The 27718-nt window shown below is 40.9% G+C and overlaps 2 protein-coding genes across 2 annotated transcripts; both read left to right on the forward strand.

Moving 5' to 3' along the window:
- Window positions 1-2661: 2661 nt before the first annotated feature.
- lmod1a (leiomodin 1a (smooth muscle)) lies at window positions 2662-18748 on the forward strand (the record flags this gene model as incomplete). The annotated part of the gene is made up of 7 exons (XM_079514458.1): window positions 2662-3148; window positions 4846-5656; window positions 6598-6897; window positions 7428-7691; window positions 9994-10145; window positions 11342-11506; window positions 18731-18748. The coding sequence occupies exons 1-7, from the start codon at window positions 2924-2926 to the stop codon at window positions 18746-18748; spliced, it is 1935 nt and encodes a 644-aa protein (XP_079370584.1). The 5' UTR covers window positions 2662-2923.
- LOC306935903 (ras-related protein Rap-1A) lies at window positions 15647-27718 on the forward strand. Its single transcript, XM_079519234.1, has 9 exons — window positions 15647-15816; window positions 18731-18844; window positions 20508-20597; window positions 21830-21898; window positions 22124-22180; window positions 23092-23232; window positions 23690-23833; window positions 24506-24628; window positions 26741-27718. Exons 3-8 carry the CDS (start codon window positions 20541-20543, stop codon window positions 24593-24595), a joined length of 558 nt encoding a protein of 185 aa, XP_079375360.1. The 5' UTR covers window positions 15647-15816; window positions 18731-18844; window positions 20508-20540; the 3' UTR covers window positions 24596-24628; window positions 26741-27718.

Below are 27718 nucleotides of genomic sequence, written 5' to 3' on the forward strand. Positions count from 1 at the left end.
ACTGTGAGAGTGCACATATACGAACGAGTCCATTTGGTTACATTTGTACACTCTCAGAGTTACAGACCTGTACGGATCCATTTGGTTACATTTGTACACTCTCAGAGTCAGAGAAACTCCAAAAATCTACCTTTGTTCCGAATTCAAATAACGTTTTATCGTCGCATAATATTTGTGTTCTATGTAGGATGTACACGTGACATAAATGACAGTTTTAAAAATATATATATTTTAGGGCAATTTTTAATCGCATTTATAATAAACCGCCCCGGTGTGTAAGAGACCTCTATGCTTCATCGCACGATGGAGTGTTAGTTAATGAAGCTTTTTATAAAACGATAATTATCTTCTTTGGAAACCCTCCTTGCATGAAAAACCAGAGACAACCCCCCCTCCCCCCACCCAAATCCCTTAGGGAGTAAAAAGAAAAACATAATTCTGTTCAAGGTTTTGTTAGAAAAAGGTTTTTGTTTGTTGTTCTTTAAACCCGGTGTTTAGCACATTGCATTTTAATATAATTATTCCCGAGTTGTTTTGTTTCCGTTTTGTTTTTTGTAGGTTTTAGCTTTATTTATCTGAGCAATAATGTTTGTCTGAATTTACCTTAAAAAAAAACAAATGGCTTGGTTCTCCGCTGATGTGTTGGTGCTTTAGCGATGTTTCCGTTTGTTTTGTTTTTTGTTTTTTTTTATGTACAGAATGCTGAATAGATGAGATGTCACGCCTAATTTATGCTCTAACGCACGGTGGCATCGCGCGGGCAAACAACGCCGATCTACGAGCTCAAAACGCGGCACGGACAAGACGCGACCCACGTTGAGCTTGTGGATGGGCTGTTTTTGCTCATGCGATGCCGTGGTGCGACGGGAGTGCGGACGGGGCTTAACAATGTAGCAGAACGAAGGATTGAAGCCGCATACATTGACTGCTCCAGCATGGGATTATGTGTGTCTTTTACGTATCTTTTTTGGGGGGGAGGGGGTGGATGGGGGCGTGTGGGGGCTCGTTAAAAGACGTGGCAGTTTATATTGTGGAATAAAATCCATTTGTTCTATATTACACATGCTTGATCCTTTCACTCCATAATATTGCAACACAGTTGGTTCTCAAGATAATCATATTATTTTTAGCTCTGGACTACTGGAATATCATTGTTTTCGGGCAGAATCCTTGTGAGTCCATATTTCATTTTTATGTTGTTTTTCTTTTTAAAATGAATGCCCAGCCTCTTCATACAAGAGTGTGGTGGAAAATTAGAGAAAATATAAATATTCGATATTTGCTAAAACATTTGATGTTGAAAGTGGGTTTGTGAGTTTAATGAATATTGAAGCTTTGTTTTCCATTTCCTTAAAAGTAACTGTGATACTAGCGATGATATTTCAAGTAATCCTTAAGGCCCCACCCCTCCACACTTAACTCTTACTCCGCTAGCATTTATTGAAAAATTAGGATCTAATTCACGCCAGCATTTTTTTAATTTGAGCTCTTATTTTGAAAAGCCACAGTTCAAGTCTACCGGAAGTAGCTTATCCTAGGACGCTCGACGGAGCCGAGACAAGCCTTGTTTACATGATCGATCTATGTCGGTGCACTGGAGAGCTCCACATCGCCGGCTCTGTGCCGTCAAAAAAACGCTGTTTTGACCAAAATGCCATCTGGGACAAGGAATAGGAGATACAGGCGATTGAAAGAAACGGATAGAATGGATTATTATAGCGACGACGATCTAAGATGGACGATCCAGTGCTGTGCTAACAACATAGCTAGCTAACCGGCTAACGAAAGTAGCATTATGGCTCGATCGATCGAATGCACTATAAAAGCGCAATTGCCATTAATCTTCGGCAATGGCATTAAGCGTCAGTATCAAAATTAGGCTTCAATAATAATCTTCGGCAATGGCGCTATAGGAGTTAAGAAGGCATAACACAGTAATTACTATTCAGTCAACTCATGAATGGACTATATATTGAATATAAAATGAATGAATGGCCGCCGGCAACTGCACTGAGTTTCCTGACTGAACTTGCTCTGCGGATGTCTGTGACAGGCGCGATGCTCATTTGTATTTCATTATTTCATTAATGCTTTACATGGGTGATCTGAAAGCTGGATTTATACTTGGGTGCATGCCCCGGTGTCACACGCCATATAGCCGATCTACAAGCCCACAAAGCATTGAAGGACAAGAACCTTTATGCGCAAATTTACTACTTTAATACTTTTTTCACATACAGTACATTAACACTTTTGTACTTTAACTCAAGTACATTTTGTATTGATTTTGTGTACATTTTTCAGTATTGATACTACATTACATTTGAGTACTTTTTCCACCATTGAAAATCAGCCTGGGGTTTCATACATAGCCTACCCCTTTAAGTAGTTGTACTGTAAACAAAGCTACTTTTACTTAACTCCAAAATCTGACTACTTTCTGCCAGCACTGCCATTGGTCCAGCTCTACTCCAAATTAGGGAGTGAAAAGAGAGGCGGAGGTCGTAGTATACAGCCAAATAGGGCTGTCCCAGCTGTATACTACAACCTCTTTCCAGGGGATTAAAAGAGCAGGACAAAGCTTCCACCAAGAGGACATAAATATGTCTTGTCGATCTGGTCGCATCTTAAGGTTCCTCTCCACCAAAAAGACTACGTCCTTCTACCTCCAAGTACTTCAAACTGTCACAGATTGCAACAGACTAGCATTTAGTTCAGCACAAACCAGTCGGCAGATGAAACATTGTTTTTGTGCATGCAAAGTAGCCTGCAGCACTGGTTTGCAGTGTTGCCAGTTCTGCTTATTATAAGCGACTCTGGGCTGGTTTTCCTGTAAAATAGCTTAAATATTCATATTTGCGCGTTGCTTTCGTTGGTTAACAACAGTGCTAATATTAGGCCCTAGTGAATAACAACAATAACCATGTCGGAAGGAGACGTTGACGACAGCGTGGACGGTCTGCTGGCCTCGCTGACGGCGGCCGAGGTGGAGGAGCTCAGCCAGGAGATGATGGACATGGTGCCGGTCGGCCTGCGGCAGCGCAACCAGACAGACAAGAAGCCGTCAATCCGCTACAACCGAGAGGCCATGCTGGACTTCTGTGAGCAACAGACCAAGAAACTCATCCAGAGAGAGATGTCCACTGAGGTACGGACACATGTTATTGTTCTGCGTGCTTTTTTTAATTTTTATATATACATCTTTCAGGCTTTTCTGTATTAAAAATAACGTCCTGTGTGTCAATGGAGCTATAGACCCATAATATACAGTATGAATAAACTAAAGTATATTTATATTATACTTTACTGTACACAGCAATACCCTCAGTGTTCATTTAACATAATTTATTTACAAATATGTTAACACTGACTGGACCTCTGCACTAAATGTCTTTGGCAAAAACAGCTCGTAACTAGAAATAGTGCTCGTCAGAGCACAGGTCTCCACTCTCCACCAGGCCAGGTCAGGTTATTGTGGCCTCCTGGTGGCGCTATAATATGGCAATATGGTGCCATTTCTTCTTACGCCTTTGATGGCAATTGGACGTTCAAATTCAATATTTGAGGCATTTTGTTTAAAAAATATGTTTTGCAAAAATCCACCTGTTGGTGGCACTATAACAGGCCAATGTGAAAACCGTGGGATTTATTCCTCAGCCTAGTAGGAAAGTGCGTGGACAAAATGTCACGTAATTTGCACGCTGCGTTCACGATTTGAGGCTTTTTGTTCAAAACGTGCCAATCCTGTGAACTTTGGAAGCCAATGTTAGCCAAATAGGATGGAATATGAAATATCCAACAGATCCATCTTGATCACACGACTATAGTGATACTTTTGTGTACCAATTTGTGGCATTTTTGGACATAATATGGAGGAGTAATAGCAAAAAATGTGTTTTACAAAAGTCAGCCTCCTGGTGGCGCTATAAAAGGCAGATGTGAAAAATGCAGGTCAAAGGTTTTTCCTTGGCTTCTAGGGATTGGTGCAGTTATAGGTAACAAAGTGAGCTTTGTAAGCTTGTAGATCTGTTATTTCTGCAGACTGTTGGCCTGTTAGAATAGAGACACTTGGTTAGCTTTGTCAGAATAGGGACACTACAGTGGTGAGCCTTGTGAGCTTGTAGATATGTTATTTTGGTAAAATAAACACTGCTACATTTTGAAGACAGTATAGTGAACTGTGGCGCTAATGTAGTACATTACATTTTTACTGTACTGAAATGATTTAAAAACTTGCGTTACTAGTTACTTTATAGATTTAGATTATTATTACAAAACATATACATGAACCACACAGCCCTACTTTGACTATTTGAAAATAGCAGATCTACAAGCTCACAAGGTGCGAGGATGCGACACGTTGTGAGCTTGTAGATTTGTGAGCTTGTAGTATTTCTACATTGTGGTATTGATACTTTTACTTAAGTAAATCATGTGAGTAGTGTTTCTTCCTCCACTTCCTAATTTGAAGACAAAGTTCATTCCTCCTGCCAGCATGCTGCCTTTTAAGGTTCGCTCAGCTGCTCTTCTTAACAGCCTGTTGTAAACTAACTACCTTCTGGTCTAACTCATCAGCACTAAGTATATTTACTCAAGTACTGTAAATAGGGCGATTGATTATGTAATAATTGTGACAGGCCTAAAGTATACATACAATTTAGAATTACGTTATACTTCTCAATACTTTATACTTCTACCCCACTAGTTATTTGAAAACGTTTTTAGGCCAATTCAATAAAATACTGACAATTAGGCCCTATTTTTACTTGGTTGAATTGAGTTTCACAGCGTATGTTTATGTAATTTCATTGTGATCTTTTTCCCCCCTTCTGTGTTGTGTTAAAGGGTGAAACAAGTGGAGATGGAGGAGAGAGAAGAGGGAGCCATGCGAACGATGAGCTGGACAAACCGCACGATGATCACACCTGTTTGCCATCAGATGACTCTGGCTCCGGAAACACAGGAGGAGGAACGCTACGTGACGCACACCCGTCCGACATGAGACTGACTGACACAAGCTTGTCTAAAATGGATGTAAATGAGGACACGAGGCGTGATTGCAAAGCAGAGCTGCAGACGAACAAGCAGCGACAGGACCGCAAGGTTGTGACAGATGTCGTTAAGGACAAAAAAGACTCCAGGACAGAGACAGAAGAAGAGGAGGTTAATAAGAACCGTGATGGTCATCATCACACAGAGGTCAAAGGTGAAACTAAGCGAGGGAAAAAGGAAGAGAGGAAGGGCAATGATAAAACACTGGAGCTCATCTCAAAGTTGCAAAGGAAAAACGACGCCAAGCAAGAAAAACGAGCAAACGAGGAGGACAGTCGCAGGAGGACAGAGTGCAAAACCAGAGATCTGATCTCAAAGCTGCAACACCAGAAAAGAGGGGAAGTGGACGGCAGTGCAAAAACTCAGAAAATGAAAGAACCTCCCTCCTCTGGAGAGGGAACTGTGGTTGTTGTTGAGAAGGAATGTGGCCGAGCCCTCACGGAGAAGAAAGCCAGCCGACTCCAGGACAGCAGCCCTGCACAGAACACCACAGTTTGTTCCAATGGGAACACAGGTGACAGTAACGATGTCCAGATAAGAAGCAGAAGTAGCAAGGAATCCCTGGCAGCCAGTGATGGAACAGAACAACCCGTCGATGTTTCAAGTATGTTTGATGAACTCAGCAGTAGAAAGTAACTAAACTCCATTTACTCAAGTATAGTGTTTACGTACATGTTTGAGGTACATTTACTTAACTTTTTAATGCTTTTTTAAACGACTACTCCCCTGCGTCTCAGAGGCAAATAATGTACTTTTTACTCCACGACAATCTTCAGTTACAAGTTATTTGAGTGTATATTGATGCCAAATTGCCAATACCTTTGTACTTTTACTCAAGTAAAACTGGAATGCAGACCTTAAGCGTATTTATCTTCTACATTATTGTGGTATCATAAATCTACAAGCTCACACCGCGTGAGCTTGTAGATCTGCTATTGTCAAATAGTAGGGCTGTGTGCATGGTCCATGTATGTTTTGTAATAATCTAAATCTATAAAGTAACTAGTAGTAATACGCAAGTTTTTAAATCAATTCAGTAGAGTAAAAAGTACAATGTACTTAGGTACTTTCCGTCACTGACAGTCTGCCATGGACCACCATTTGATGAGATTTAGCTTCTCAGCATATTTTGTTGTCGTTGGATAAGATTTGTCCACAACTCATGCTGTATTGATGTGGTACCATTATAGGAGAGACAACAGGCAAACACTTATCAAAATAAAATAAACCAAATACCAAACCAAAATAAAAAACCAAATGGACCTGTAATTTGGTTCATTTGGTTACATTTTGCACTCAAAAGTTAAAGATATTTAAGGGTCCACTCTTCCATCATTTATCCAGAACTCCCTCAAGCACCACTGTTGGTCCCGGACCACTGGGTGAGAACATAAATAATCCCACTGTTGGTCCCGGACCACTGGGTGAGAACATAAATAATCCCACTGTTGGTCCCCGACCACTGGGTGAGAACATAAATAATCCCACTGTTAGTCCCGGACCACTGGTTGAGAACATAAATGATCCCAGTACTTTCTCCTGCAGTGTTCGATGAGCTCCTGGAGCGCGTCAGGAGAAGCGACCCGTTGCTGACCGAGCTGAACCTCACCAACTCGGACGCCGTCAGCGTCCAGACGCTGGTGCAGTTTGCCGAGGCGTTGCGACGCAACACGCACGTCACCACGCTGACACTGGCCAACACCCACGCCGACGACCGCGTGGCCCACGCCGTCGCCCGCACCCTGGAGGGTGGGCACCCCTCTCTGACCAGCATCAACCTGGACTCCAACCGCTTGACCAGCGCCGGCATCCTGGCCTTGATCCGTGCCATACAGAACAACACGGGTAAGAAGTAGGGGTGCACGATTATGAAATTATGACCGATATCCGATTATTTACAGGGTCATATCTGCCGATACCGATTCTGACCTATTCTGATATTATACGGATTATGCTGCCTTCAAACATTAGAAATACACAAAACAAAAGCGACGGTCATTGACGGTCACATGATTATTGAGACCGATCCGAGACCGATATGGCATTTTTATGGCCGATATGGGCGATTTGGATATGCTACAGATTATATCATGCATGCATGTGTAATGCTGAAAATTAGAAAATGTGTCTGTCAGAGGCTGTTCTGTCACACAACTTAAGTGTTATTTTATTCGTTGCACAACGGAGTCATGCAAAAATAGTGATAATAGCAGATTTACAAGCTCACAAATGTGCTGTGAGTTTGTAGATTGGCAATTTCCTATAACAACATACCCAGAATATAATAAAATACTAAAAGATCATTTGATTGTCGATTATTTTGTATAATCAATCAATTTGATTAGTTAGTTTAACCATTTCCCCCTTTAACGCAGGCCTCACAGAGCTTCGCTTCCACAACCAGCGGCACATCTGCGGGGGGAAGATGGAGATGGAAATGGCCGAGCTGCTGAGGGGCAACACAACCCTGTTGAAGCTGGGCTACCAATTTGAGCTGGCCGGTCCCCGCCTGACCATCACTAACGTACTGAGTCGCAATGTGGACCTGCAGCGCCAGCGACGCATGGCGGAAAAACTACAGGCGGAGGAGAAAGGCCGTCCCATAAGCCCAGCAGCCCCAGTCCACCATCCACTTCCAGGTACATACTGTACATACCTCTTATTTATATGCTGCTTTTATTTGATTGATTGATTGTTTGATTGTTTGATTGATTGATGGATGGATGGATGGATGGATGGATGGATGGATGGATGGATGGATGGATGGATGGATGGATGGATTGATTGATTGATTGATTGGTGGATTGATTGGTGGATTGATTGATTGATTGACTGACTGATTGATTGATTGAATTCTTTATTAAGGCTGTTTCAGACGGGGAGCGAGTGACGCAGGCGTTTTCGCCTGGATCAGCGACGCATCTGCTCATGAGGGGCGCGGGATGCGTATCGTAAGAAACAAAAACAAAGCTCACGGGCGCGTGCACAAACGAGCACATGCTCGACAATTTCACTGGACCGCCCCTCAACTTCTCTGCGCGTCCAAAATAAACGCATGCCTCTCATTGTCTCCACCAGGCCGAAGGCATGGGGAGAGAGTATGTTTTACTCCGTCCGTCCGTCCGTGTGTGTGTGTGTGTCCATCCGTGTGTCCATGTGTCCGCCACACTCTGCACACACACTCCCTGAATGCCACAGCTGAACCTCTGCCCCAAGGTTTTCACATTGGCCTCTTATAGCGCCACCAGGAGGCCGCTTTATGCACAACAATTTTTTGGACAGTACATGCACAGATTTTGTCCAAACATCACACAAATTGGTACACAGTCTCTCTAGAGCCGTTCAACGAAACGGGTTTTTACAATTTTGTGCTCAGTTTCAAACAAAATGCCGCAAATCATGAACACATCGTGTGATTTCCGTGAAATTGTGCACACATTCCCACTAGGCCGGGGAAGAAATGCCACTGGAACATTTTCAACTCAGCCTCATGGTGGCGCTATAACTGGCCGATTCGTGTTTTTACCTCTAACTGCGGATCTGTGTAAAACTTTGTATGCACACTCCCTAGAGGCCAAGGAAAAAACTGCTCTCTGCTCTGCTCTTTATAGCGCCACCAGGAGGCCGACATATGTAAAACACTAATATATTACTCCTTATCCAAATTTCAAGCAAATTGGTACACATGCTCTCCATAGTCATGTGATCAAGATGGGTTTGTTTGATTTCTCATAATCCAACCTGATTGGCTAAGATTGGCTTCTAAAGTTTTCAGGAGTAGCCCGCTTTGTACCCGTTTTGTACACATCGCCACAACTCCTCAACGCAATGCCACTTGACAGTTTTCAAATCATCATCAGGGTGGCGCTACAGCAGGCCAAGTCGCGACACACACACACACACACACACACACACACACACACACACACACACACACACACACACACACACACCCACACCCACACACACACACATTTCTAGTTGAAAATTAATTACGTAGGCGCGTCAGTTGCTCCCCATCTGAAAAGGCCTTTAGTCTGAGAACAGCACGTGGTACAGTCAGACATTAAGGCTAACAGGATAACACAAAAAGAAACGTCCTGGGGACATGTTTTTTGTTTTTTTCACGCCAATTTTTAAAGGGATTTTTAATCATGCTGCTCCCTTTAATGTTGTGGCTGCGGGTGTCACTCACTTTGGAGAAGTAGGTAGACAGGTATGAGTGCACTGAGGGGTCATTGATTATCTTAAATACCAATCACATTGTTATTTGCTTAATCCTGTCTTCTACCCTGAGCCCTCCCAAATTAGCCGAAAATAGCCGATCTGTGATGTGTTTTGGGCTGTAGATTGGCTATTTTGGATGAAGAGATTTGGTGTTCTTAGTATAGAGAAGGTCTATTGTAAGTGGTTAAACTGAAGTGATATTGATCAATTCAGAATATTGTATTATTATATTATAGCGTACCTGTAAACCTGTCCATGTGACAGGAAAACTGATTCTGAATCTGATTGTGGCAGTGTTCATTTCGTCGACAAAAGCTATGACGAAATATTTTACTTGACTACCTTTTTTCACTGACGAAAACGAAATAAAAACTAAGCTATGATGACTAAAACTAAGACTATAGGCCTATTGACAATTTTGTCAACAAATTAATACTAGACTAAAATGTTTGGGAGGTTCTACTGGAGAAGAGATCCAGTAGAACAAAAGTTTTTTTAAGGAAATTTATATTATTTGTGGTTGCTCTGTGAGCTTGTACATCGGCTATTTTCAGCATCGACCAGTCGACTAAAACTAGACTAAAACGGAAACCTTTCAGATGACTAAAATATGACTAAAACTAAATTACATCTTATTCAAAAGACTATGACGAACTACATCAATATTTGCTGCCAAAATCAACACTATAGAATAGATTGTATTGTGATCCACAGCAGTGGCGTCAAACAAAGTCCTTCCGGAGCCTCACCACCAGGACAAGAGGAAGAGGAGGGTGTTCTCACACTTCCTGGAGAAGAAGACCTGCGTCGCCAAGACACCTGCTGCCAATCATCACACTTCTCATGATAACATCATCACTGCAAAGGTGAAGGCAGCATGGGAATTCTGCAGTGGTGGAAAAAGTTGTCACAATTTTAAATGTATATCTGACGAATTAGACCGTTCCTCACCCAGGAATCATCCCAGCTCCTAATCCAGACAACAGTCCTGTCAAAACTTGACTATTGTAACTCTCTCCTTACTGGCCTACCGGCATGTGCACTGAAGCCTCTCCAACTGATCCAAAATGCCGCAGCTCGCTTGGTCTTCAACCAGCCAAAATTCTCACATGTCTCCCCCCTGCTCCGCTCCCTGCACTGGCTCCCGGTCGCTGCCCGCACAGAATACAAAACCCTGATGTTGGCATTTAAAGCAACCAAAGGTATGGCTCCCCCATATCTTGCCAGCATGATTGAACCCTACAAACCCTCCCGCGCACTCAGATCAGCCAACGCAGGGAAGCTGGAAGTACCCTCACTAAAAACGCCGGGACAACGCTCCACACGTCCCAAACTCTTCTCCCTTCTGGCCCCAAAACTGTGGAATGCACTTCCCGTTGCAATCAGAACTGCAGCATCACTCCCGATCTTCCGCCGTAGTCTGAAAACCCACCTTTTCAGACTCCATCATGGCCCATAGCACTTACCCTACCCCCCTTAGACAGCACTTCTTAGACTTATATAGCATTTGAAACAGACTTATAGCATGTCATGTAGACAGCACAATAAGTGCATTGTATGTAGTCATAGCACTTCATAGTATATAGTGTATAGTAGTCATAGCACTTCATAGTATATATGTACAGCATAGTATAGCATATATGTGTAGTTTATATGTATAGTGTCATTATATAGATATGTTCTAGTTATAGTTTATATGTATAGTGTCATTATATAGATATGTTCTAGTCACGTTCTTAGCTTACGCATGTTTCGCGATAAATGCTTTTTACATATGTGATGTATTCCCATGCTTTTGTTCTTGCTTATTGTAAGTCGCTCTGGATTAAGAGCGTCTGCTAAATGCCTAAATTGTAAAATTGTAAATTGTATATCAAGACTGCAATATTGACATTGCATCGTCGGATCGTGACACATTGTCAATACCGTATGCCAAAATATTTCTTCATCTACTAGCTTATAAAGTCCAAATTTGAGGTTGTTTTGTAACACAATACAGTTTCAGTTAGTTATGGTTGTTTGTATTGTAAACCCTCGTTTTTTAACCTTGTCTGGACCTCAGGTTGTTACCCCTCCTCCTCATACTGGCCCCGCCCCCCCTGTGTCAGAGGGGCCGTCCTTACGGAAGCCACTCTCGCCGTCGTCACAGAGTAAACACGAAGGTCACGGTTCACGAGGGAGCCTGCTGGACTCCATTCGTAGCGGCACGCTGAAAGTCTTCAAAAAGGTCAGTGTAGTAATGGTTCTCAAAGTGGGGTCCGGGGACCCCCAGGGGTCCTGGGAGTCCACCAGGAAAATGGGTTAATATAGCAATATAGCATCAATTTGTGATCATTACTTTTCAAGTATAAGGGTAAAGAAATTATTAATACGCATATTTCTCTCTTGCAGGTTGATGTTCCAAAACGTCTTCGATAGGTGTGTGTGTGTGTGTGTGTGTGTGTGTGTGTGTGTGTGTGTGTGTGTGTGTGTGTGTGTGTGTGTGTGTGTGTGTGCGTGTGCGTGTGCGTGTGTGCGCGTGTCATCGACTCACTGGCCTTGGAACGTGATCCCCCAGGAGGAAGTCACTAATGTTGCTCTGGAGAGGGAAGTCTGGAGCACTCTGGTGGAGGTGTTGCCCCCGCGACCCGACTACGGATAAGCGGGTGAAGATGGATGGATGGATGGATGGATTGTACTTTGTTGTGTTCACATCTTGTGTTGCACTGCTTTTTGTCTTGTAAAGACTGACACCATTTGTCCTTGAAGTCAGTTTCCATATTTGGCTTTGCAATGAGGAATGAAGGTATAAGCATAGCCCTGTGTCCCGTTAATTGTTGGCCTGTGGCCAGATGGGCGTCTTGCACTTTTATGTAGACATTTGTCTTTATCTAAAACAACGGTTCTCAACCAGTGGTCCTTGAGGGGGTTCCAGGTGGTCCACATGCAGCAAAATGATGGAGAGTTGGTAACCAAATGGACCCTTATTTCATATTTTACTCTTGAAAGTGTAAAATGAAACCAAATGGACCTTTACGAATCCATTTGGTTTCATTTAACGCTCTCAATAAATAATTAAATTATTGCTAAACATCTGCATTGCTTAATTAAGTTAATTTACAAGAAGTCTACACAATTAGAGAATGTAGAATAAATTGTTATTTTGATGTTATCTGTTATTGTTGTTATCTCTCCTATGGTATACCAACCACATCAATACAGCATGGAATTGTGGACTGAATCTTATCCAACAAAAAACAAAATATTTTGGGTCTGAGAGGCTAAATCTCATTCAATGGTGGTCTGTGTCTCAAATGCAGAATAAATAATGGACCTCGTATGAAAAAGGTTGATAACCACTGGTCTAAAGAGGTGGCCACAGTCGGGAGGTGAAAATATGTACCGGTGAATACAAATGGATTGTGTTTATAGAACATGTGATTTCAGTTCATCTTATAGTACAAATGTCACCAATGAGCTGGGAACACTTTTCCACTTCTTTACACTTGTAAATCTGTGGTGACAATAAAGTTGAGTATATGATTCCTCCCCTGCGATGTTTCCAGAGTAGACGATGTGTGCCTTGTGGGCAGCAGTGGTGGAAAGTACTAAGTACATTTACTTAAAGGGGAAAACCACCCATTTTCAACATTTTACTATGTCATTAATATACCCTAGAGCTGCTGTGTGGAAATAATCAAAAGTCCCCCCCATTCTGTGTTCCCTAGAACTGTAATTTTGAAAAAAGAATTAACATGGTGAAACACATCTTGATGACATCATCAAGATGCGTTTCACCATGTTAATGATTTTTTTCAGACCTCTAGTTCTAGGATACACAGAATGGGGGGACTTTTTTATTATTTCCACACAACAGCTCTAAGGTATATTAATGACATAGTAAAATGTTGAAAATTAGTGGAATGCCCCTTTAAGTACTGTACTTATAAGGCTGAGCTCACACCTTTAATGCAATTCTCGTGCTCGTTGGATGCTTGTTGTGTTGTGTCATGGCCGCCCAATGTATTTCCAATGGAGGTCACATGGTTTGACACAACATTGTGTTGTGTGAGGGGGAGGGGCGTTTCGACTGCGCCCCTCCCCCTCACACAACACAATGTTGGGTCAAACCATGTGACCTCCATTGGAAATACATTGGGCGGCCATGACACTACACAACATGCATCCAACGAGCACGAGAATTGCATTAAAGGTGTGAGCTCAGCCTAAGTCCAATTAACTCGAGTTTGACCAATTTCCAATATTTTTACTTCTACTCTACTACATCTTCACCTTCGAGACATTTTTGTTTTACTTTTACTCCACTATATTTATCTTATCCACTTCAACCATGATGTAAACAAGTCTTAGTGCTTTTCATGGTTTCGTCCGTTTTCGTTTGAAATGTACCCATTCTACATACTGTGAATACATGTTTCAATCAATCATTCAATCTATACATTTCGACCATTTGAAAACTTGAAATGGGACATTCGGCACAATGAGTACTTTTACTTTTGGTAATTTATGTACATTTTGAAGCCAATACTTTTGTACTTTTACTCAAATAAATTCAGATTCCGGATTTTGACTTAACAGTAACAGTACTTCTACATTACAGTATTGATATTTACTCAAGTAAAAAATGTGAGAACCTTTCCCACCACTGATGAGCAGTGATGGATTGATAGTTTTACTTCAGTATAAAACTATCAATACTGTAGATACTGAATACTCTGTTACAAGTTTTTTTTTAAGTACAAAAGTAGCCTATCTACAAATACGACGCATTGTGAGCTTATATAGATCTGCTATTTTTAAATGGCTGAAATATAGGCCTACATATACGCCTGAGGTAGTTAGTGTGTTATAGTCAAAAGTACAACAATTTCCTCTGAAATGTAGTGGGGTATCAGTAAAATAATTAAAATATGTATACTGTAGAAAGTACAGTACTTGAGTACACTTTTATACTTTACACCACTGTTCATGAGTAAAGCTGTATGTTTTCAATGTGATATCAGTCCAGCTTGTCATATAGAATGTATTATCCTATTATCCTGTCATATTATCCACATCTTGAAATATTGATTCATTGTGTAGTACAGTCATAATAACATTGTTTAAAAAAATAAAGGTTTCAAACACACAACACATTGCGCTTTGTGAGCTTGTAGATATTCTATTTCTGAAAAATCTTTAAAGTTTTTCAATTATTTTGAAAATAATTTAACAAAATATTCTATTATGGTGTAGTAACACAGTAATGTTGAGTTTGTGCCGCTAGGGGGCGGCAACGTTTATAATCCAAGTAGGCCTACTTGCTACAGTTATTACCTATATCTGTATTCAAAATGTATTTGTATAGGCTACAACAGTGTTTCCCAACCTGTGTGCCGCGGCACTTTACTGTGCCGTTTGATGTGTCCAGGTGTGCCGCCTGATTTGACCGAAAATAACACTTCACTAACCCTCCCCGAAAGCAATATTATAGCTGCAGGCTTCCCATTGTTGCGTCGTTGTTGTTGTCACACGTCTAACAATTAGACGTGCGATAACGACGGAACAATAGACTCTAACGACCCTCTGCCATTGAAATGTTAATGCCAAAGAGATGCATCCAGAAGATGTTTTTAGGCTATGAAAAGTGTGCCCTGGGACAAAAAAGGTTGGGAAACACTGGGCTACATCACTGGTTCAGGGAGTAAACGTGTATTATTTATTTCTCTTTTCTGCTGAGCATTAAATGAGTGAGTGAATGTCCCCATAGGACTCTGAAATGAGTGAGTGAATGTCCCCATCTAGGACTCTGACATGACATGAGTGAGTGAATGTCCCCATAGGACTCTGAAATGAGTGAGTGAATGTCCCCATCTAGGACTCTGAAATGTATTAAAGTATATGTGATTTTCTTTTGTGAAAATATGTTTTAAATAGTTCTTTATTCTGGCATTAATTCATTGGCATTATTAATTAATATGACTATTAAAATAATATAACTATATATCACACAAATATAAGCTAACTTTGTCTTTATCTGAAGCTACAGGCAACCAATTAATTGGCCAAATATCACTATATATATCACACAAACTAGACAACTTTTATTTTGAAGGTCTTCCGCCATGTCCGGTTGATTGGTTCCATTGGCAATGAATTTGAATGAAAGCCAAGATAAAAGCAGACTATGAAACAATACAAGCCGTCTGTCACGGTACCTGATTTCCAATATTTACAGACATTCAGAATAACGAAAAACAGGCCTGTGTTCTGTTTCATTTTAGGTTTAAAAATAAAACATGATATTTTCTTGTTTTCTCAATTTTATTTTGAAGAGAAAAACAAATGGTTACTAACCATTGGTTAGTACCCTGACCTTAAACGCTTCCGTTTTCCGACGACGACGCTTAGTGATGACGTGCGGGTCGCATCCTCGGTGTGTTTGTTGGTTCTCTCGGAGGAGTCGTAACACTTTAACGACCAAACTTCAGTGTGTCGTCTCGTCGGTCTGTACTAACGGTCGCTATTGGCCCTCTGCTGCAACACAAACTACACACGGTAAGAACCATTAAACACTAACATTGAAATGACATTAGAATAAACAGTATTCTGTTCGTTAAACTAAACGTTGCAACTTCACGCCCCGAAAACCCGAGAGAGAGAGCGGAACAGGCTAAAGTTAGCATTAGCCGCCACTAGCTACAAGGGAGGCGACCGTTTGTCTCTGGCTTCAAAAAGCCCTTAAAATTAAAACTAAAACGTCATAATATTTCACATTAATGTCCTTTTATTTGACCCAACATTTAAGCAGCTTACTATTAACACCTTTAGCATTTTGTGTGGCGTTAACAAACGTTGGAAGTCGTTCACAAGTTAGCATTGAAGCTGTGTAGCTAGTATGTTATTATCATTATTATCATTCAAATAGAACAGAACACAGAACGTCACGTTGGGATGATTATGAACATGTCTCACGTAAAGTGGGTGTTTCATTGTAATGTAATTGTTGTGTTTCAATGAGGACAGTAATGGACTTATAATAGGCTAATTACAACATTCCGGTCGCGCGAGCGTGAATGTGAAACTCGACAAATATGACGTATTTACAGCTAACGATGACGTGTTTTCGGGTGGGGGAGACGGTCTCGCGACCCGCGGCGACACCCTTTTTCAGCTGAAAACACGTCGATTGTCGCCGGAGGGGCGACACGATACGGTCCGACGGAGAAGTTTAAATTAGCCGTGTAACTAAAGCCCCACCCTTCCCTTCCAGGGCATAATGTTTATTATCTGTCGGCCCTGAAACGAACGGTTTCTGATCGGAAACGGATCGATGACCATGAAACACGACGCGTCTGTGTGGTTTTCATCATTTTGGACCCAAATGATTCATGTGAATAATATTTTGAGTACTTCTACAAAGTTAGTTAAAACCTCTTTGCCCCCCTGGTGGCCTGATTAGGTACACTAATATAATAAACATGTTATTTTAAATTGTAGCAGAAATACTACAGACTAATGTATTATAATTGTATCCCTTTTAGTTGTTAATAACCAAATTACCGGTAAAGTCCTCATTTGCCTGGCATCCCTAGACTTATACACATTGTACACCAGTTATACAAAATGAAAATGCATACACATTGTACACCAGTTATACAAAATGAAAATGCACACAAGGCAAGCATATGATGACACATTGTGATGCAACATATTGTGAGCTTGTAGATTGGCTATTTTTGGTGTATGCTGGTGTCAGGGGGACGGTTAAATAATTACATTTGCACATAACTGGAATCTACGGTCTGCATGTAACTATCCTAACTATTAACAGTGATTTAACCATCCTAACTTTTAGTAACTGTGATATAACCATCCTAACTATTAGGAGTGGTTTAACCATCCTAACTATTAGGAGTGGTTTAACCATCCTAACTAGGAGCAGTGATTTAACTAATCCTAACTATTAGGAGCAGTGATTTGACTAACTATTAGGATCAGTGATTTAACTAACTATTAGGATCAGTGATTTAACTAACTATTAGGATCAGTGATTTAACTAATCCTAACTATTAGGAGCAGTGATTTGACTAACTATTAGGATCAGTGATTTAACTAACTTAGGATCAGTGATTTAACTAACTATTAGGATCAGTGATTTAACTAACTATTAGTATCAGTGATTAAAGTTAACTCACCTTAAAGGACCACTTCACCACTTTTCAACCTATGTTCATACAATAGGTCCACACTAACAATCATGAAAAAATTGAGCAATTTGTTTCTACTCGGTCTGTGTCTCATAGGAGGGCTGTGGGCAGGCAGTTCAGAAACCGTCCTCCAGTGACATCATCGATGGGGAATAGAAGCTAATAGAAACTGCAGGCATTCTAGTCCTGAAAAGTTGCAATGCGAAAATGGAAGCCATCGTTCTCACGATAATGAGAAAAAATCTTGTTTAAAAAAAAAATCTGCCTAATGATGATGTCACTGGAGGACGGTTTCTAAACTGCCCACAGCCCTCCTATGAGACACAGATTGAGTAGAAAAAAATTGTGCCATTTTATCATGATTATTAGTGAGGACCTATTATATGAAGATAGGTTGAAAAGTGGTGAAGTAGTCCTTTAACTATTAGGAGCAGTAATTTAACTCATTGTACTGTAAAAAGGTCTCTTTTCCCATGATCTTTATCTTTTTTAGTATAATAGTATTAGTTTACTATAATTGATATTAATACACGATAATCAACACTAACACTTTAATTTAGAACACAACCAAATCAAATCATAGTACATACGTGTTCAATCAATTATTCAATCAAAGCAAACGGCACAAACAATATTAGTTTGCCTCTTCTACAAAAATTAAAGTTTCAAGTTACTGTCGCGTGTTGCCATTCTCTTGTACTTATGTATTAATTCCCACCACGGAATGATGTGAGATCCATCCTGAAATATGCTTCCCTGTACATCTGTAGTGCAGAGGTGTGGAGGAGCGCTATGTTTTGAAGAGAATAATCACAAAGGCATATTACGATCATAAATGCGTTAAGTCCAGCCCTTGCTGCATTCCCACCACTTTCCCATGTCAACGGTGCCTTTTATACATAACAGCAGCACCTTTATCCAAAGTCACAAAGTGCTTTCCAAGGTGCATCACATTCACACACTCACTGGTGGCGAACCACCAATTGGCACAGTTGGTTCATTGTCTTGCTCAAGGACACTTTAACACTACCGAATGCAAAGGCATCTGGGGATCGAACTTGGGAACCTTCAGATTCCCAAGCGGCCGCTCTATCTCTTGAGCCACTGCCGTCACATTTCAATTCATAAAATGTTTGCCCATGAAAAGAATTGTTCTAACTTCTAAAGTCCTTTTAATATGACGGAAATCCATATTCCACTGTGTGTAAACCCTGATGTAACCTGACAGCATGTCCTGATGTGTCTTCCTGTGTTTCCTGCAGAGCCAGCAGCACGTGTGAACGTCCATCAGCAGTGAGCGTGCAGATCCAGCGGATCTCCTCGCCAGATGTAGAGGGAGTTGTCTCCTGTCTGCTCTGCTGTCAGCCGTGTACTCGGTAAGAGTTACAGACCTGTAAAGGTCCATTAGGTACCTCCTATGGGAATCGCTAAGGAACCGGAATCATAAAAATAACTAACATTGGCCAATGTCGGTGTGTTTGCAGATATATTGTCTAAGTCTTAAGTGGTTAAAGAATTTGTTCTTATCCTTTTAATAATAAAAAATAAAAAAACTCTCCTCCAAAACGAAATACTAGTATACTGTAAGTAAGAAACAGCTGTCATCCAAAGCCATGAATTTGAAATTTGAACTTGTAATCTGTTTCTTGTTTGCTAGCGGTCGTCAACAAAGAAGCATTGTCTCTCTGGCCTATCAGCCAACGTCCCAAACCGGACCCAGCCAAGGTCATCACCTTGATAAAACGTTTTAAAGTTAGACCATCTAATCAGAGCAAAGCTTTATGCTTCTGGCTAATCTGATATCTAATAGCAAACTTCACTCTGGTCTATGTATGGTCTATATGTTAAGTTAATTCTAGTTTTGCCATTTACATACATTAATAACTAAAGCATATTCCTGATTGATACCTCGTCAAACATCATTGACCCCAATCTACACTGTAAAATCCTTTGTCTTAATTTAACTTTTGTGTGTGTATATAGTGTATATAAAGAACCGAATGGATTTGGTTCCATTTGTGCACTGGTTCCAATGGTTCTGTCGGTTGTGCAGTGTTCTGCATGGGTGGTTACAATGGGTCTTTGTAGAGAGCCTCATGTGCCCGTCTCTCATTGTGGGCATGTGGTGGCGTTTCATACGTCGTCGTTAGAATTGCAAATGCCCTGTTGAGTGTGGAGCACCACAGAGCGTGTTCTGTGTGCTTTGTCTCACAGCAGCATCTGACAAAACGTCCCACAGAAATGATGCAAGTCTGTGTGACATTGTCAAATTGTTAAGCTCAGTAGATTCAGAAAGATTTCATGATCACCCACCTCTTTCTCATATCTTATGTTTACACATCAAATGAGCATATGATTTGCATCATAGAATAAGATAAGAGCCCATACAGTTGATTAAACGGACAGCGCTCTATATGTCCAGATCCTGTGATTGTTGGCCATGCCAGGCAGACAATCATGTCACAACCACCTAGGGCTGAGACAATAACCTCAATATGTGATGCCGTGAGGTTGAACTCATTCCTGCAATGTTTTGTTTATTTTTCTTCAGAATATATACTGTATGTATTTATTTGTTCAACAGAGCATGGTTAATACATGTCATCAACAAATACAAAGTGTTATATTTACAGAGTTAAAATAAGGGAAAACAGCAGCAGTTTGTGGTATTGGCCTGCCTTACATGACTTTTCTCCTTGGTACTGTGTAATGACAGTTGTGTACGGTGTGTCACCGGGACATGACAGCAGGTACCACAGGCCGAGTTTGTAGGTGGGATATTTTTGCAAAAGGTGTACATGGAAAAAAGACCCGTGCGCTACCCCAGTCAAGATGTATTACACTTTATTGAACTTATTACAAAATACTTACTTTATTACTGTATCACTTTATTACAAAATAATCAGTCAAACCATCGGCATGCAGTAGTCTACTAGTGTTCTCCAACATTGGATTGTGCTGGACCAAAAAATGTGACATGGGCGAGGCTCTAGTTTTGTGATTCAAAAGTGTAATAACTTGTCTTTTTCTCTCTTCCAGACCCCAGTTCCAGTCCATTGACGTCAGCCCACCATGCGTGAATACAAGCTAGTGGTGTTGGGATCGGGAGGCGTGGGAAAATCTGCACTGGTGAGTGATATATCCAGCTCACTGAAGTTAGAGTGCCTTTCCTATATACCATATTCTTGGCCCTTCTCCAGGGCAGCGCCATTGAGGTTTTTGAGTGGTGCAGCCACTCCTATAGACAGCTATGTGTGTCCCTGGCTGGCTGTCCCAAGTGTCCGAGCACGGAAATAGTGTTTGGTTGGTTTTCACCACCAAGTGTCACTGTTGCGCAGTGACCCCAACACAGAGTTGCACCACTCACTTCACACGGGTGTGATTATTTTTTTGTGTGTGTCTTCATTCAATATCTGGTCACTTCCGCGTTAGTAGGCTGCAATGCAAGAGAAACATGCGGCCAGGTCTATGAAAATTGAAAACAAGAAGCGACTAGGCTACGTTTGACCACTTTACACCAGCTATTTGAAAGTCGTTCATCTGCAAACTCTAAACGCATCTCATCACGGCACACTGAGCTTGCAGAAAAAGTGAAATGTTTTTAATATTTTTGAAGCATTTTAACAACACAAAGATAGCCCAAATAAGAAACTACACTTAACACGTCGGATGCTAAAGACGTGTATTATTATACATGTCTTATCAAATAAAACCGTGGGATGCCTATAACGTCTACAGACGTCTTAAGGTGTTTCATATTGACTAGAGCGGTGCCCGTTGGGCACTGGCCTACTTGGAACGATGCAAGTTGGAAATGCATGGCCCACTCAGTTATTATGTCTGTCCATTTTATACCCATATGGAGTTATTTGTCAGGCATGCACAAATGGAGTCTATGCAGATGTCAGAACAGCATTGTGATGTCAGAACAGGCCAGCTCCATATATGGAGATCTAGGGTTGATCAGTCCAGAGCCTCAAGGAGGCTGCCTGAGCGGATGAGCTTCATGCAGTGCTACCTGGCACCAGGGTCTAAATGTCTCAGTGGAAGAGTATAGGGAGGCAGACGTCTTGTCTGAGGGTGCAAATAATTCTTGTATTAATTCAATATTTATTCATTCATATATTAATTATACAAAACATACGTGAATGTTACCAAATGTATCAACATTCAATATTCTTATCTAACCATTAAGCCAGGTTCATAATTAGTTTGCTGTCATGTGACGGATCATGAATTAAGCTTTAGGTGTCGGCCTTGATGTATCGATACATTCTTATTGTTATACTCCAATAGAATAAACAGACATGTCTTGTGGCGTTCTAATTATGTATGTCGTCACTCTGTTTTGCTCCTTCCAGACAGTCCAATTTGTACAAGGTATTTTTGTGGAGAAGTACGACCCCACAATAGAAGACTCCTACAGAAAGGTGAGCACATTTCACATACGTCTGATTTATACGTTGTCCTACGATGGTGTCGTGTGCTAAAAATAGCAGCTCTACAAGCTGCGAGCGACATGTATAAATGAAGCATTACCATGTCACCTCCCAGTGTTGGCTCATTCACTGTCTCCTACTTTCAGATGTATTGCACTTTTGAAATACTCTAAAATGAAGATGATTTTACAAGCCCTTGTCTTTTTCTTCCGACAGCAAGTGGAGGTGGATGGGCAGCAATGCATGCTGGAAATCCTCGACACAGCTGGAACAGTAAGTACAAGCTGATCCTTTGTTCTATTTCTATTTTCCCTAAGGAAGATTTGTCATGGATACTGCAGTTAAATTGAATTTTAATAGAATGATGTCATCACAATGTTGATACCAAGGAATTTGGTCAAAATGATCATCTTTGATTTGATTGATATGTCCCAGCCCTACTTTGAAGTACATGTTTGATGCAATATTCAGGTTAGGCAGGTTCGACAAGTTGGCATTTATCTGCACTTCGAGCCTGCCCAGAACCAGGATGGTTGTCATCGATTCGGTTACTATGGCAACTGGACCTGACTCACTGTGGGGTTATGTCAAATGGACTGAAGCAAATTAAGGCAATCTAAATGATAATTAAGCCTTGATTATCCAGTTAGCTTGCTCTGTGAAATGTCCCCCATCTCAACAGTCATAGACTGGTATTGCCTACATTTTCGCCCACTCAAAATTGATCCTATAGTTAAGTGGTTCTCAGCCTGTTGGTCGGCACCCCCGGGGGTCATCACATAATTTTGAGCGGGTCCCCAGATGACAATTTAAGGACTTTTAAGAAAAGAAAAAGAAGCAATATCATTACTGCATCAAAAGTAACCAACAAACTATACTATTAAAAACCTCTCAAATAATATAAGAAAGAGGCAATTCTTTTGAAAATGTTTGCTATTTTATATTTATCTGTGTTAAGTTAAATGCACCAGTTCAAATGAGTATTTTGTGGGGTCACGGCCTGAAAAGGTTGAAAACCACAACCACTGCTATAGTTAAATGGAACTGGTATTACAATGTAACTTGCTAAACCGTGCAGTCAGTCCACCCCGAAATCCAAGGCAGCAAAGCAGGCGTCTCGACGGCGTCTTCGTGTCGATGGCTTTATGACAACACGTCTTTGGCGTGGTCTTGTGATTCCACAGGAGCAGTTCACAGCCATGAGGGACCTGTACATGAAGAATGGCCAGGGCTTCGCCTTGGTCTACTCCATCACTGCGCAGTCTACGTTTAACGACCTCCAGGACCTCCGTGAGCAGATCCTCCGAGTTAAAGACACAGAGGACGTGAGTGAACAAGGCAGCGACTTTTATCGACTTATAGTGTAGTTCTCCGTTTCTGAAACCAGTGTTTCTACTGTTGTGGTTAGCGATGTACCGATACCATTTTCTCCTTCCCCAATACAGGTACCCATAACCTGCATGTTGGGTCGATACCGAGTACCGATCAGATACCGTTGTGTAATAATCACAAACAAACAAAAATAACTAGGACAGTGGTTGCATTAATAATGGTTAAAGTGCAGCACCAAGTTAGTAAAATAATATGTAAATTGTACAGTAAGAATATAAAACGGTAGTGCAACATCAATTCAACATATTACTGTAAAGGAGATTTGTGATAAATGACGTGGTAGCGGAATCGAATCGGCATAGACCAGCATAATCGTCAGCTTTTCCGATACTGGTATTGGTATGGGAACAACTGTTAATTGTGGTCTCTGTACTTTCTCCCGGTATACAGGTTCCTATGATCCTGGTGGGGAACAAGTGTGACCTGGAGGATGAGCGAGTGGTGGGCAAGGAGCAGGGTCAGAACCTGGCCCGACAGTGGAGCAACTGTGCCTTTCTAGAGACCTCAGCCAAATCAAAGATCAATGTTAACGAGGTGAATTAACATTGTGATGTCACACGTTTAATGAGGCAATTAACACAACGATTACCTCATCGGTCACACTGCAAAGTGTCGACAAATAACCAGGATATTTACGAAACAGACAAGTTAAGCTCAATATAAACCTTTTTTAATAGTGAACAACGTATTTTGGGGTAAATTTGGATGAAAGTAAAACGGCAACGGCATTTTTATTGTTAGAAGTATGCCCATTTAAAGGGAAACGCTGCAGATTTTCAACCTAAATCCCATTTCGCAAAGAAATGTACAGTAGACATGCCAAACTACATCATGTTATTGATCTCCTCACATGAGAACAACGGGATTTAGGCTGAAAATATATATGTAATACTTTGTATAGGGCAAATTAATTTATTGAATTAATGTACCAATTGTCATATGTCTGCATATGATATGGTAAATACAGTCTGAGCAAATAATCCTTATATTTCTATTTGACATTATTTCCTGTTAATTTCCATAAAGATGCAATCGTGATTATTCCCATAATTGTGAATCCCTAGTTCCATGTTATTTAGAATTCATTACCCATTTAGAGAACTGGAAACGGGACTGAAAGGTATCATCAACCAACCATGTGTGCTCGCTGCTGCAACATGCTCAAACTCCCAACCTAAAGTTCTATACCTTTTTATGTTGTTGTAGATTTTCTATGATCTGGTGAGACAGATCAACAGGAAAACGCCGATGGAAAAGAAGAAGGCGAAAAAGAAGTCAAATTGCACAGTGCTCTAAAACGACCCAGGCAGCAAAGCAGCTCCACGCCAGGTGAGTGGGCCGGGGTTGGGATGCACGCCAGAGGAGAACACCATGCCTGCTGGGAAAGCATGCTCACATCATGCGAGAGTGGAAGCTCTTCCAGACCAGGCATGGCTTCCCAGCAGGCATGGCGTTCGTTGCTGTCGGGGCAGAAACCTCTTATTTGATCATACTACACTAACTATAGCGTCACACAAAAGCATCAAAAGTAGCAGAAATCAAATTTCACCATGACACGCGTCGTGCTTGATGATCTGCTACTTTTGATGTTTTTTATCCTGAAAAGTAACGGTGTTGGCCATATGAGGTTTCCACCTGGCAGAAATGAGTTACTAGGCCTACATCATGTGAAATTGGAAGGCACTCCAGACTCGTTAAGTCGGGCATTTTCTTTGCACATTCAGTGTGAGGAAGTTTGATAAATGTGTCATTTTCACATTTGTGTCACTTTCACAACCCGTCAGCTATGTTTGCTGTTTTTGTGTGATACCATTGGTTCATTAGTGCTACTAGGTTTAGTTGATTATAGAAAATCAATTCTATCAAGGGTTTTCAAAGGCCCTATGTTTGCTAGTAAACACTGGCTCTATATATATTTAAATGGCTACAACATACAAAATGTTATAAATGACAGGTTGAAAGGTTGGGGAAAAAGCTTAGTCAATATTAACACTATTTGCCACACGCAAATGGATTCGTACAAATGGATTGCCAACGTGAGATCTCTTGGGTTTGTTTAATGTAATTTAATCCATAATTAATACATTTTTTTTACCGTTATTATCAGCCATCGTTGGCCTCCCGTAGCTCCCATGGTGTGTGGTCATCGAATATTCAAAATCTCCTTGTGCGCACCCATGCGATCTAAAGCATTTTAGGGCTCAGATTGAGATAAAGGACCATGTTTAGAGCTTGATAAAACATTAATTTGAGGTCGTGCTATGAAAAAATAATAGTCCGTGCGGCAGATCATGGCCGTGAGTGAGCCTGGAGCCCAAATGGAGGGCAAAATATACCTTTTTTGCAGAGCCTGGGAGTCGATGGTCACTGAGGGGGCGCTTGTTTTACAGGTTTGGTTTAGGCATAGTTTTACTTGGGTTAGGTTTAGGCATAGTTTTTGTGAGGTTAGGGTTAGGGAACATGTTTAGAACATGTTCATGTTTAGAACGATAATGCAGAAACATCATAATTATCGTACTTTCCACCACTGGAGGCGAGGGGCACAAAGGCTTCTTATTGTTGGAAAACATTGAATCCAACAGCTATCTGTTGTTGAAGAAAAAAATTGTAAACCCATTTTTACCAAGGGGCACTTTTCTTTTCTCCAAACTCTTCTCATATGCTTTCGGTTAGTATTAAAAACAAATCGTCAAACATTGGCCAAATTGTCAAGCCAACGCCTTGTGTGCTTGTAGATTGTCTATTTTCACTTTATCCGTGTAACCTAGTCAAACAAAATGTAATGCCTCACTCCTACATTCCAAGTGCTTGCCGGGGGTTCACTTAAAATCTGATTGTTTTGGGGTCACAGCCTGAAAAGGCCTAATGCATATCAGACTGTGGCTCCTTTAATTGTGAATCACTGACCTGTGGCTCAGGAGGTAGAGCGTGTCCTTGAGCAAGACACTGAACCCCTATTTGCTCCCGATGAGCAGCTTGGTGCCCTGCATGGTTTCCACCAGTAGGGCTGTCAAGATTACAAATTTAAGTTGAAGATTAATTGTCACACAAATAATTGTTTTTCTTCTTTTTTTCGTTAGAAATGGAAATTGTAACGTTCCAATGATCGTTTGTGCAATTTGTGATTACGAAACCTAAAAGGCAGAGCAGATATAACATAACTTAGAAATCACTGACAAATGTAATACTTATTCTATATTTCTTTCCAAAATATATACAAAATAGTTGATCTACAAAATCAAGATTGTAGATCAACTAGCTTGTTATAATTGAAAATGTGGAATGTTTTCAACATGGAAACATGGAATGTGTGAATGAATGGGTGGACGTGAAGTACACTGTACAACGCCTTGAAGGGTTGGAACGACTAGAAAGGTGCTGTATGTAAATTCAGTCATTTACCATTTACACAGACGGTGTCTCTTGTTTCTTTTTGTGCAGAACCATGTAATGAATTAACTGTTGCCCAATTGGACGTGCCAGGATCCCAAAGGCCCCCCCCCCACACCCATGGCTGACAGACATAACTTCACCACTGCTCCAGAGAAGAGATGGGGAAGGGAAGACATTGAACATGTTTGTCTGTTTTGTTTCTCTGTGTCATCATTGCCATTCTCGTGTGTGGTGACACCTTATGATTCTTGTGTTCTGTTCTATTTAAAGATCTCACTCTTGTTGGGGGAAAAATGTTATTAAAATAGGGCCGTGGGTTGTATATTCATTTATCAGAGCTAAAACTGTTTTACTGAAAGTAACCTGTTTGTTTTTTTTCCTCTTGAACATTTCAAAGAAACTGTACCAGTGGTTCTTAAAAGTGGGGTCCAGGGACCCTCGGGGGTTCCTGGAGGGGTTTTTTAATGGACCATTTGCACGTCTAACTGAGAATGTACAAATGGAACCAAATGAACCTGTACGGGTCCATTTGGTTCCATTTATACACTCAGAGTTATGGGGTGGGTCCTTGAAGTAAAAAATACAAACGTTTGAGACCCTCGTCTGGACTATACTGTAGGTTTGCAAAATAAATCATTGTTGTCCTCTTCCTCATACCTTTTCTGCACTAACGGTGTCTGCAGAATTGCATCATGGTCCATAAGTCTGTTGCTTCTACTTACGAGGACGTGTATTCATGACGTAACATCTTTTCCTAAGTGACTTTGTTTGTATCAAAAAGCTTCAAGGCATAATTCATATTTCCCATAATATATTCTAATTCCTTTTTTTTTTCTTTGCATAATGAATTGCTAAGGAAATTAGTATTTTATAGACTGATATGGGGGGATGGGAGGGGTTTGTCTTGAGGCTGAAAATGTATTGTACTAAAAACCAACTCTAATATTGCTTCTTGTGTTTACCCTGTCACAAATGATTTTTTTCCAGCTTTTATGAATGATTAAATTTTAGTACATTTTCATTATT

Source organism: Electrona antarctica (assembly GCF_951216825.1).
Source record: "Electrona antarctica genome assembly, chromosome: 2".
Lineage (NCBI taxonomy): Eukaryota > Metazoa > Chordata > Actinopteri > Myctophiformes > Myctophidae > Electrona > Electrona antarctica.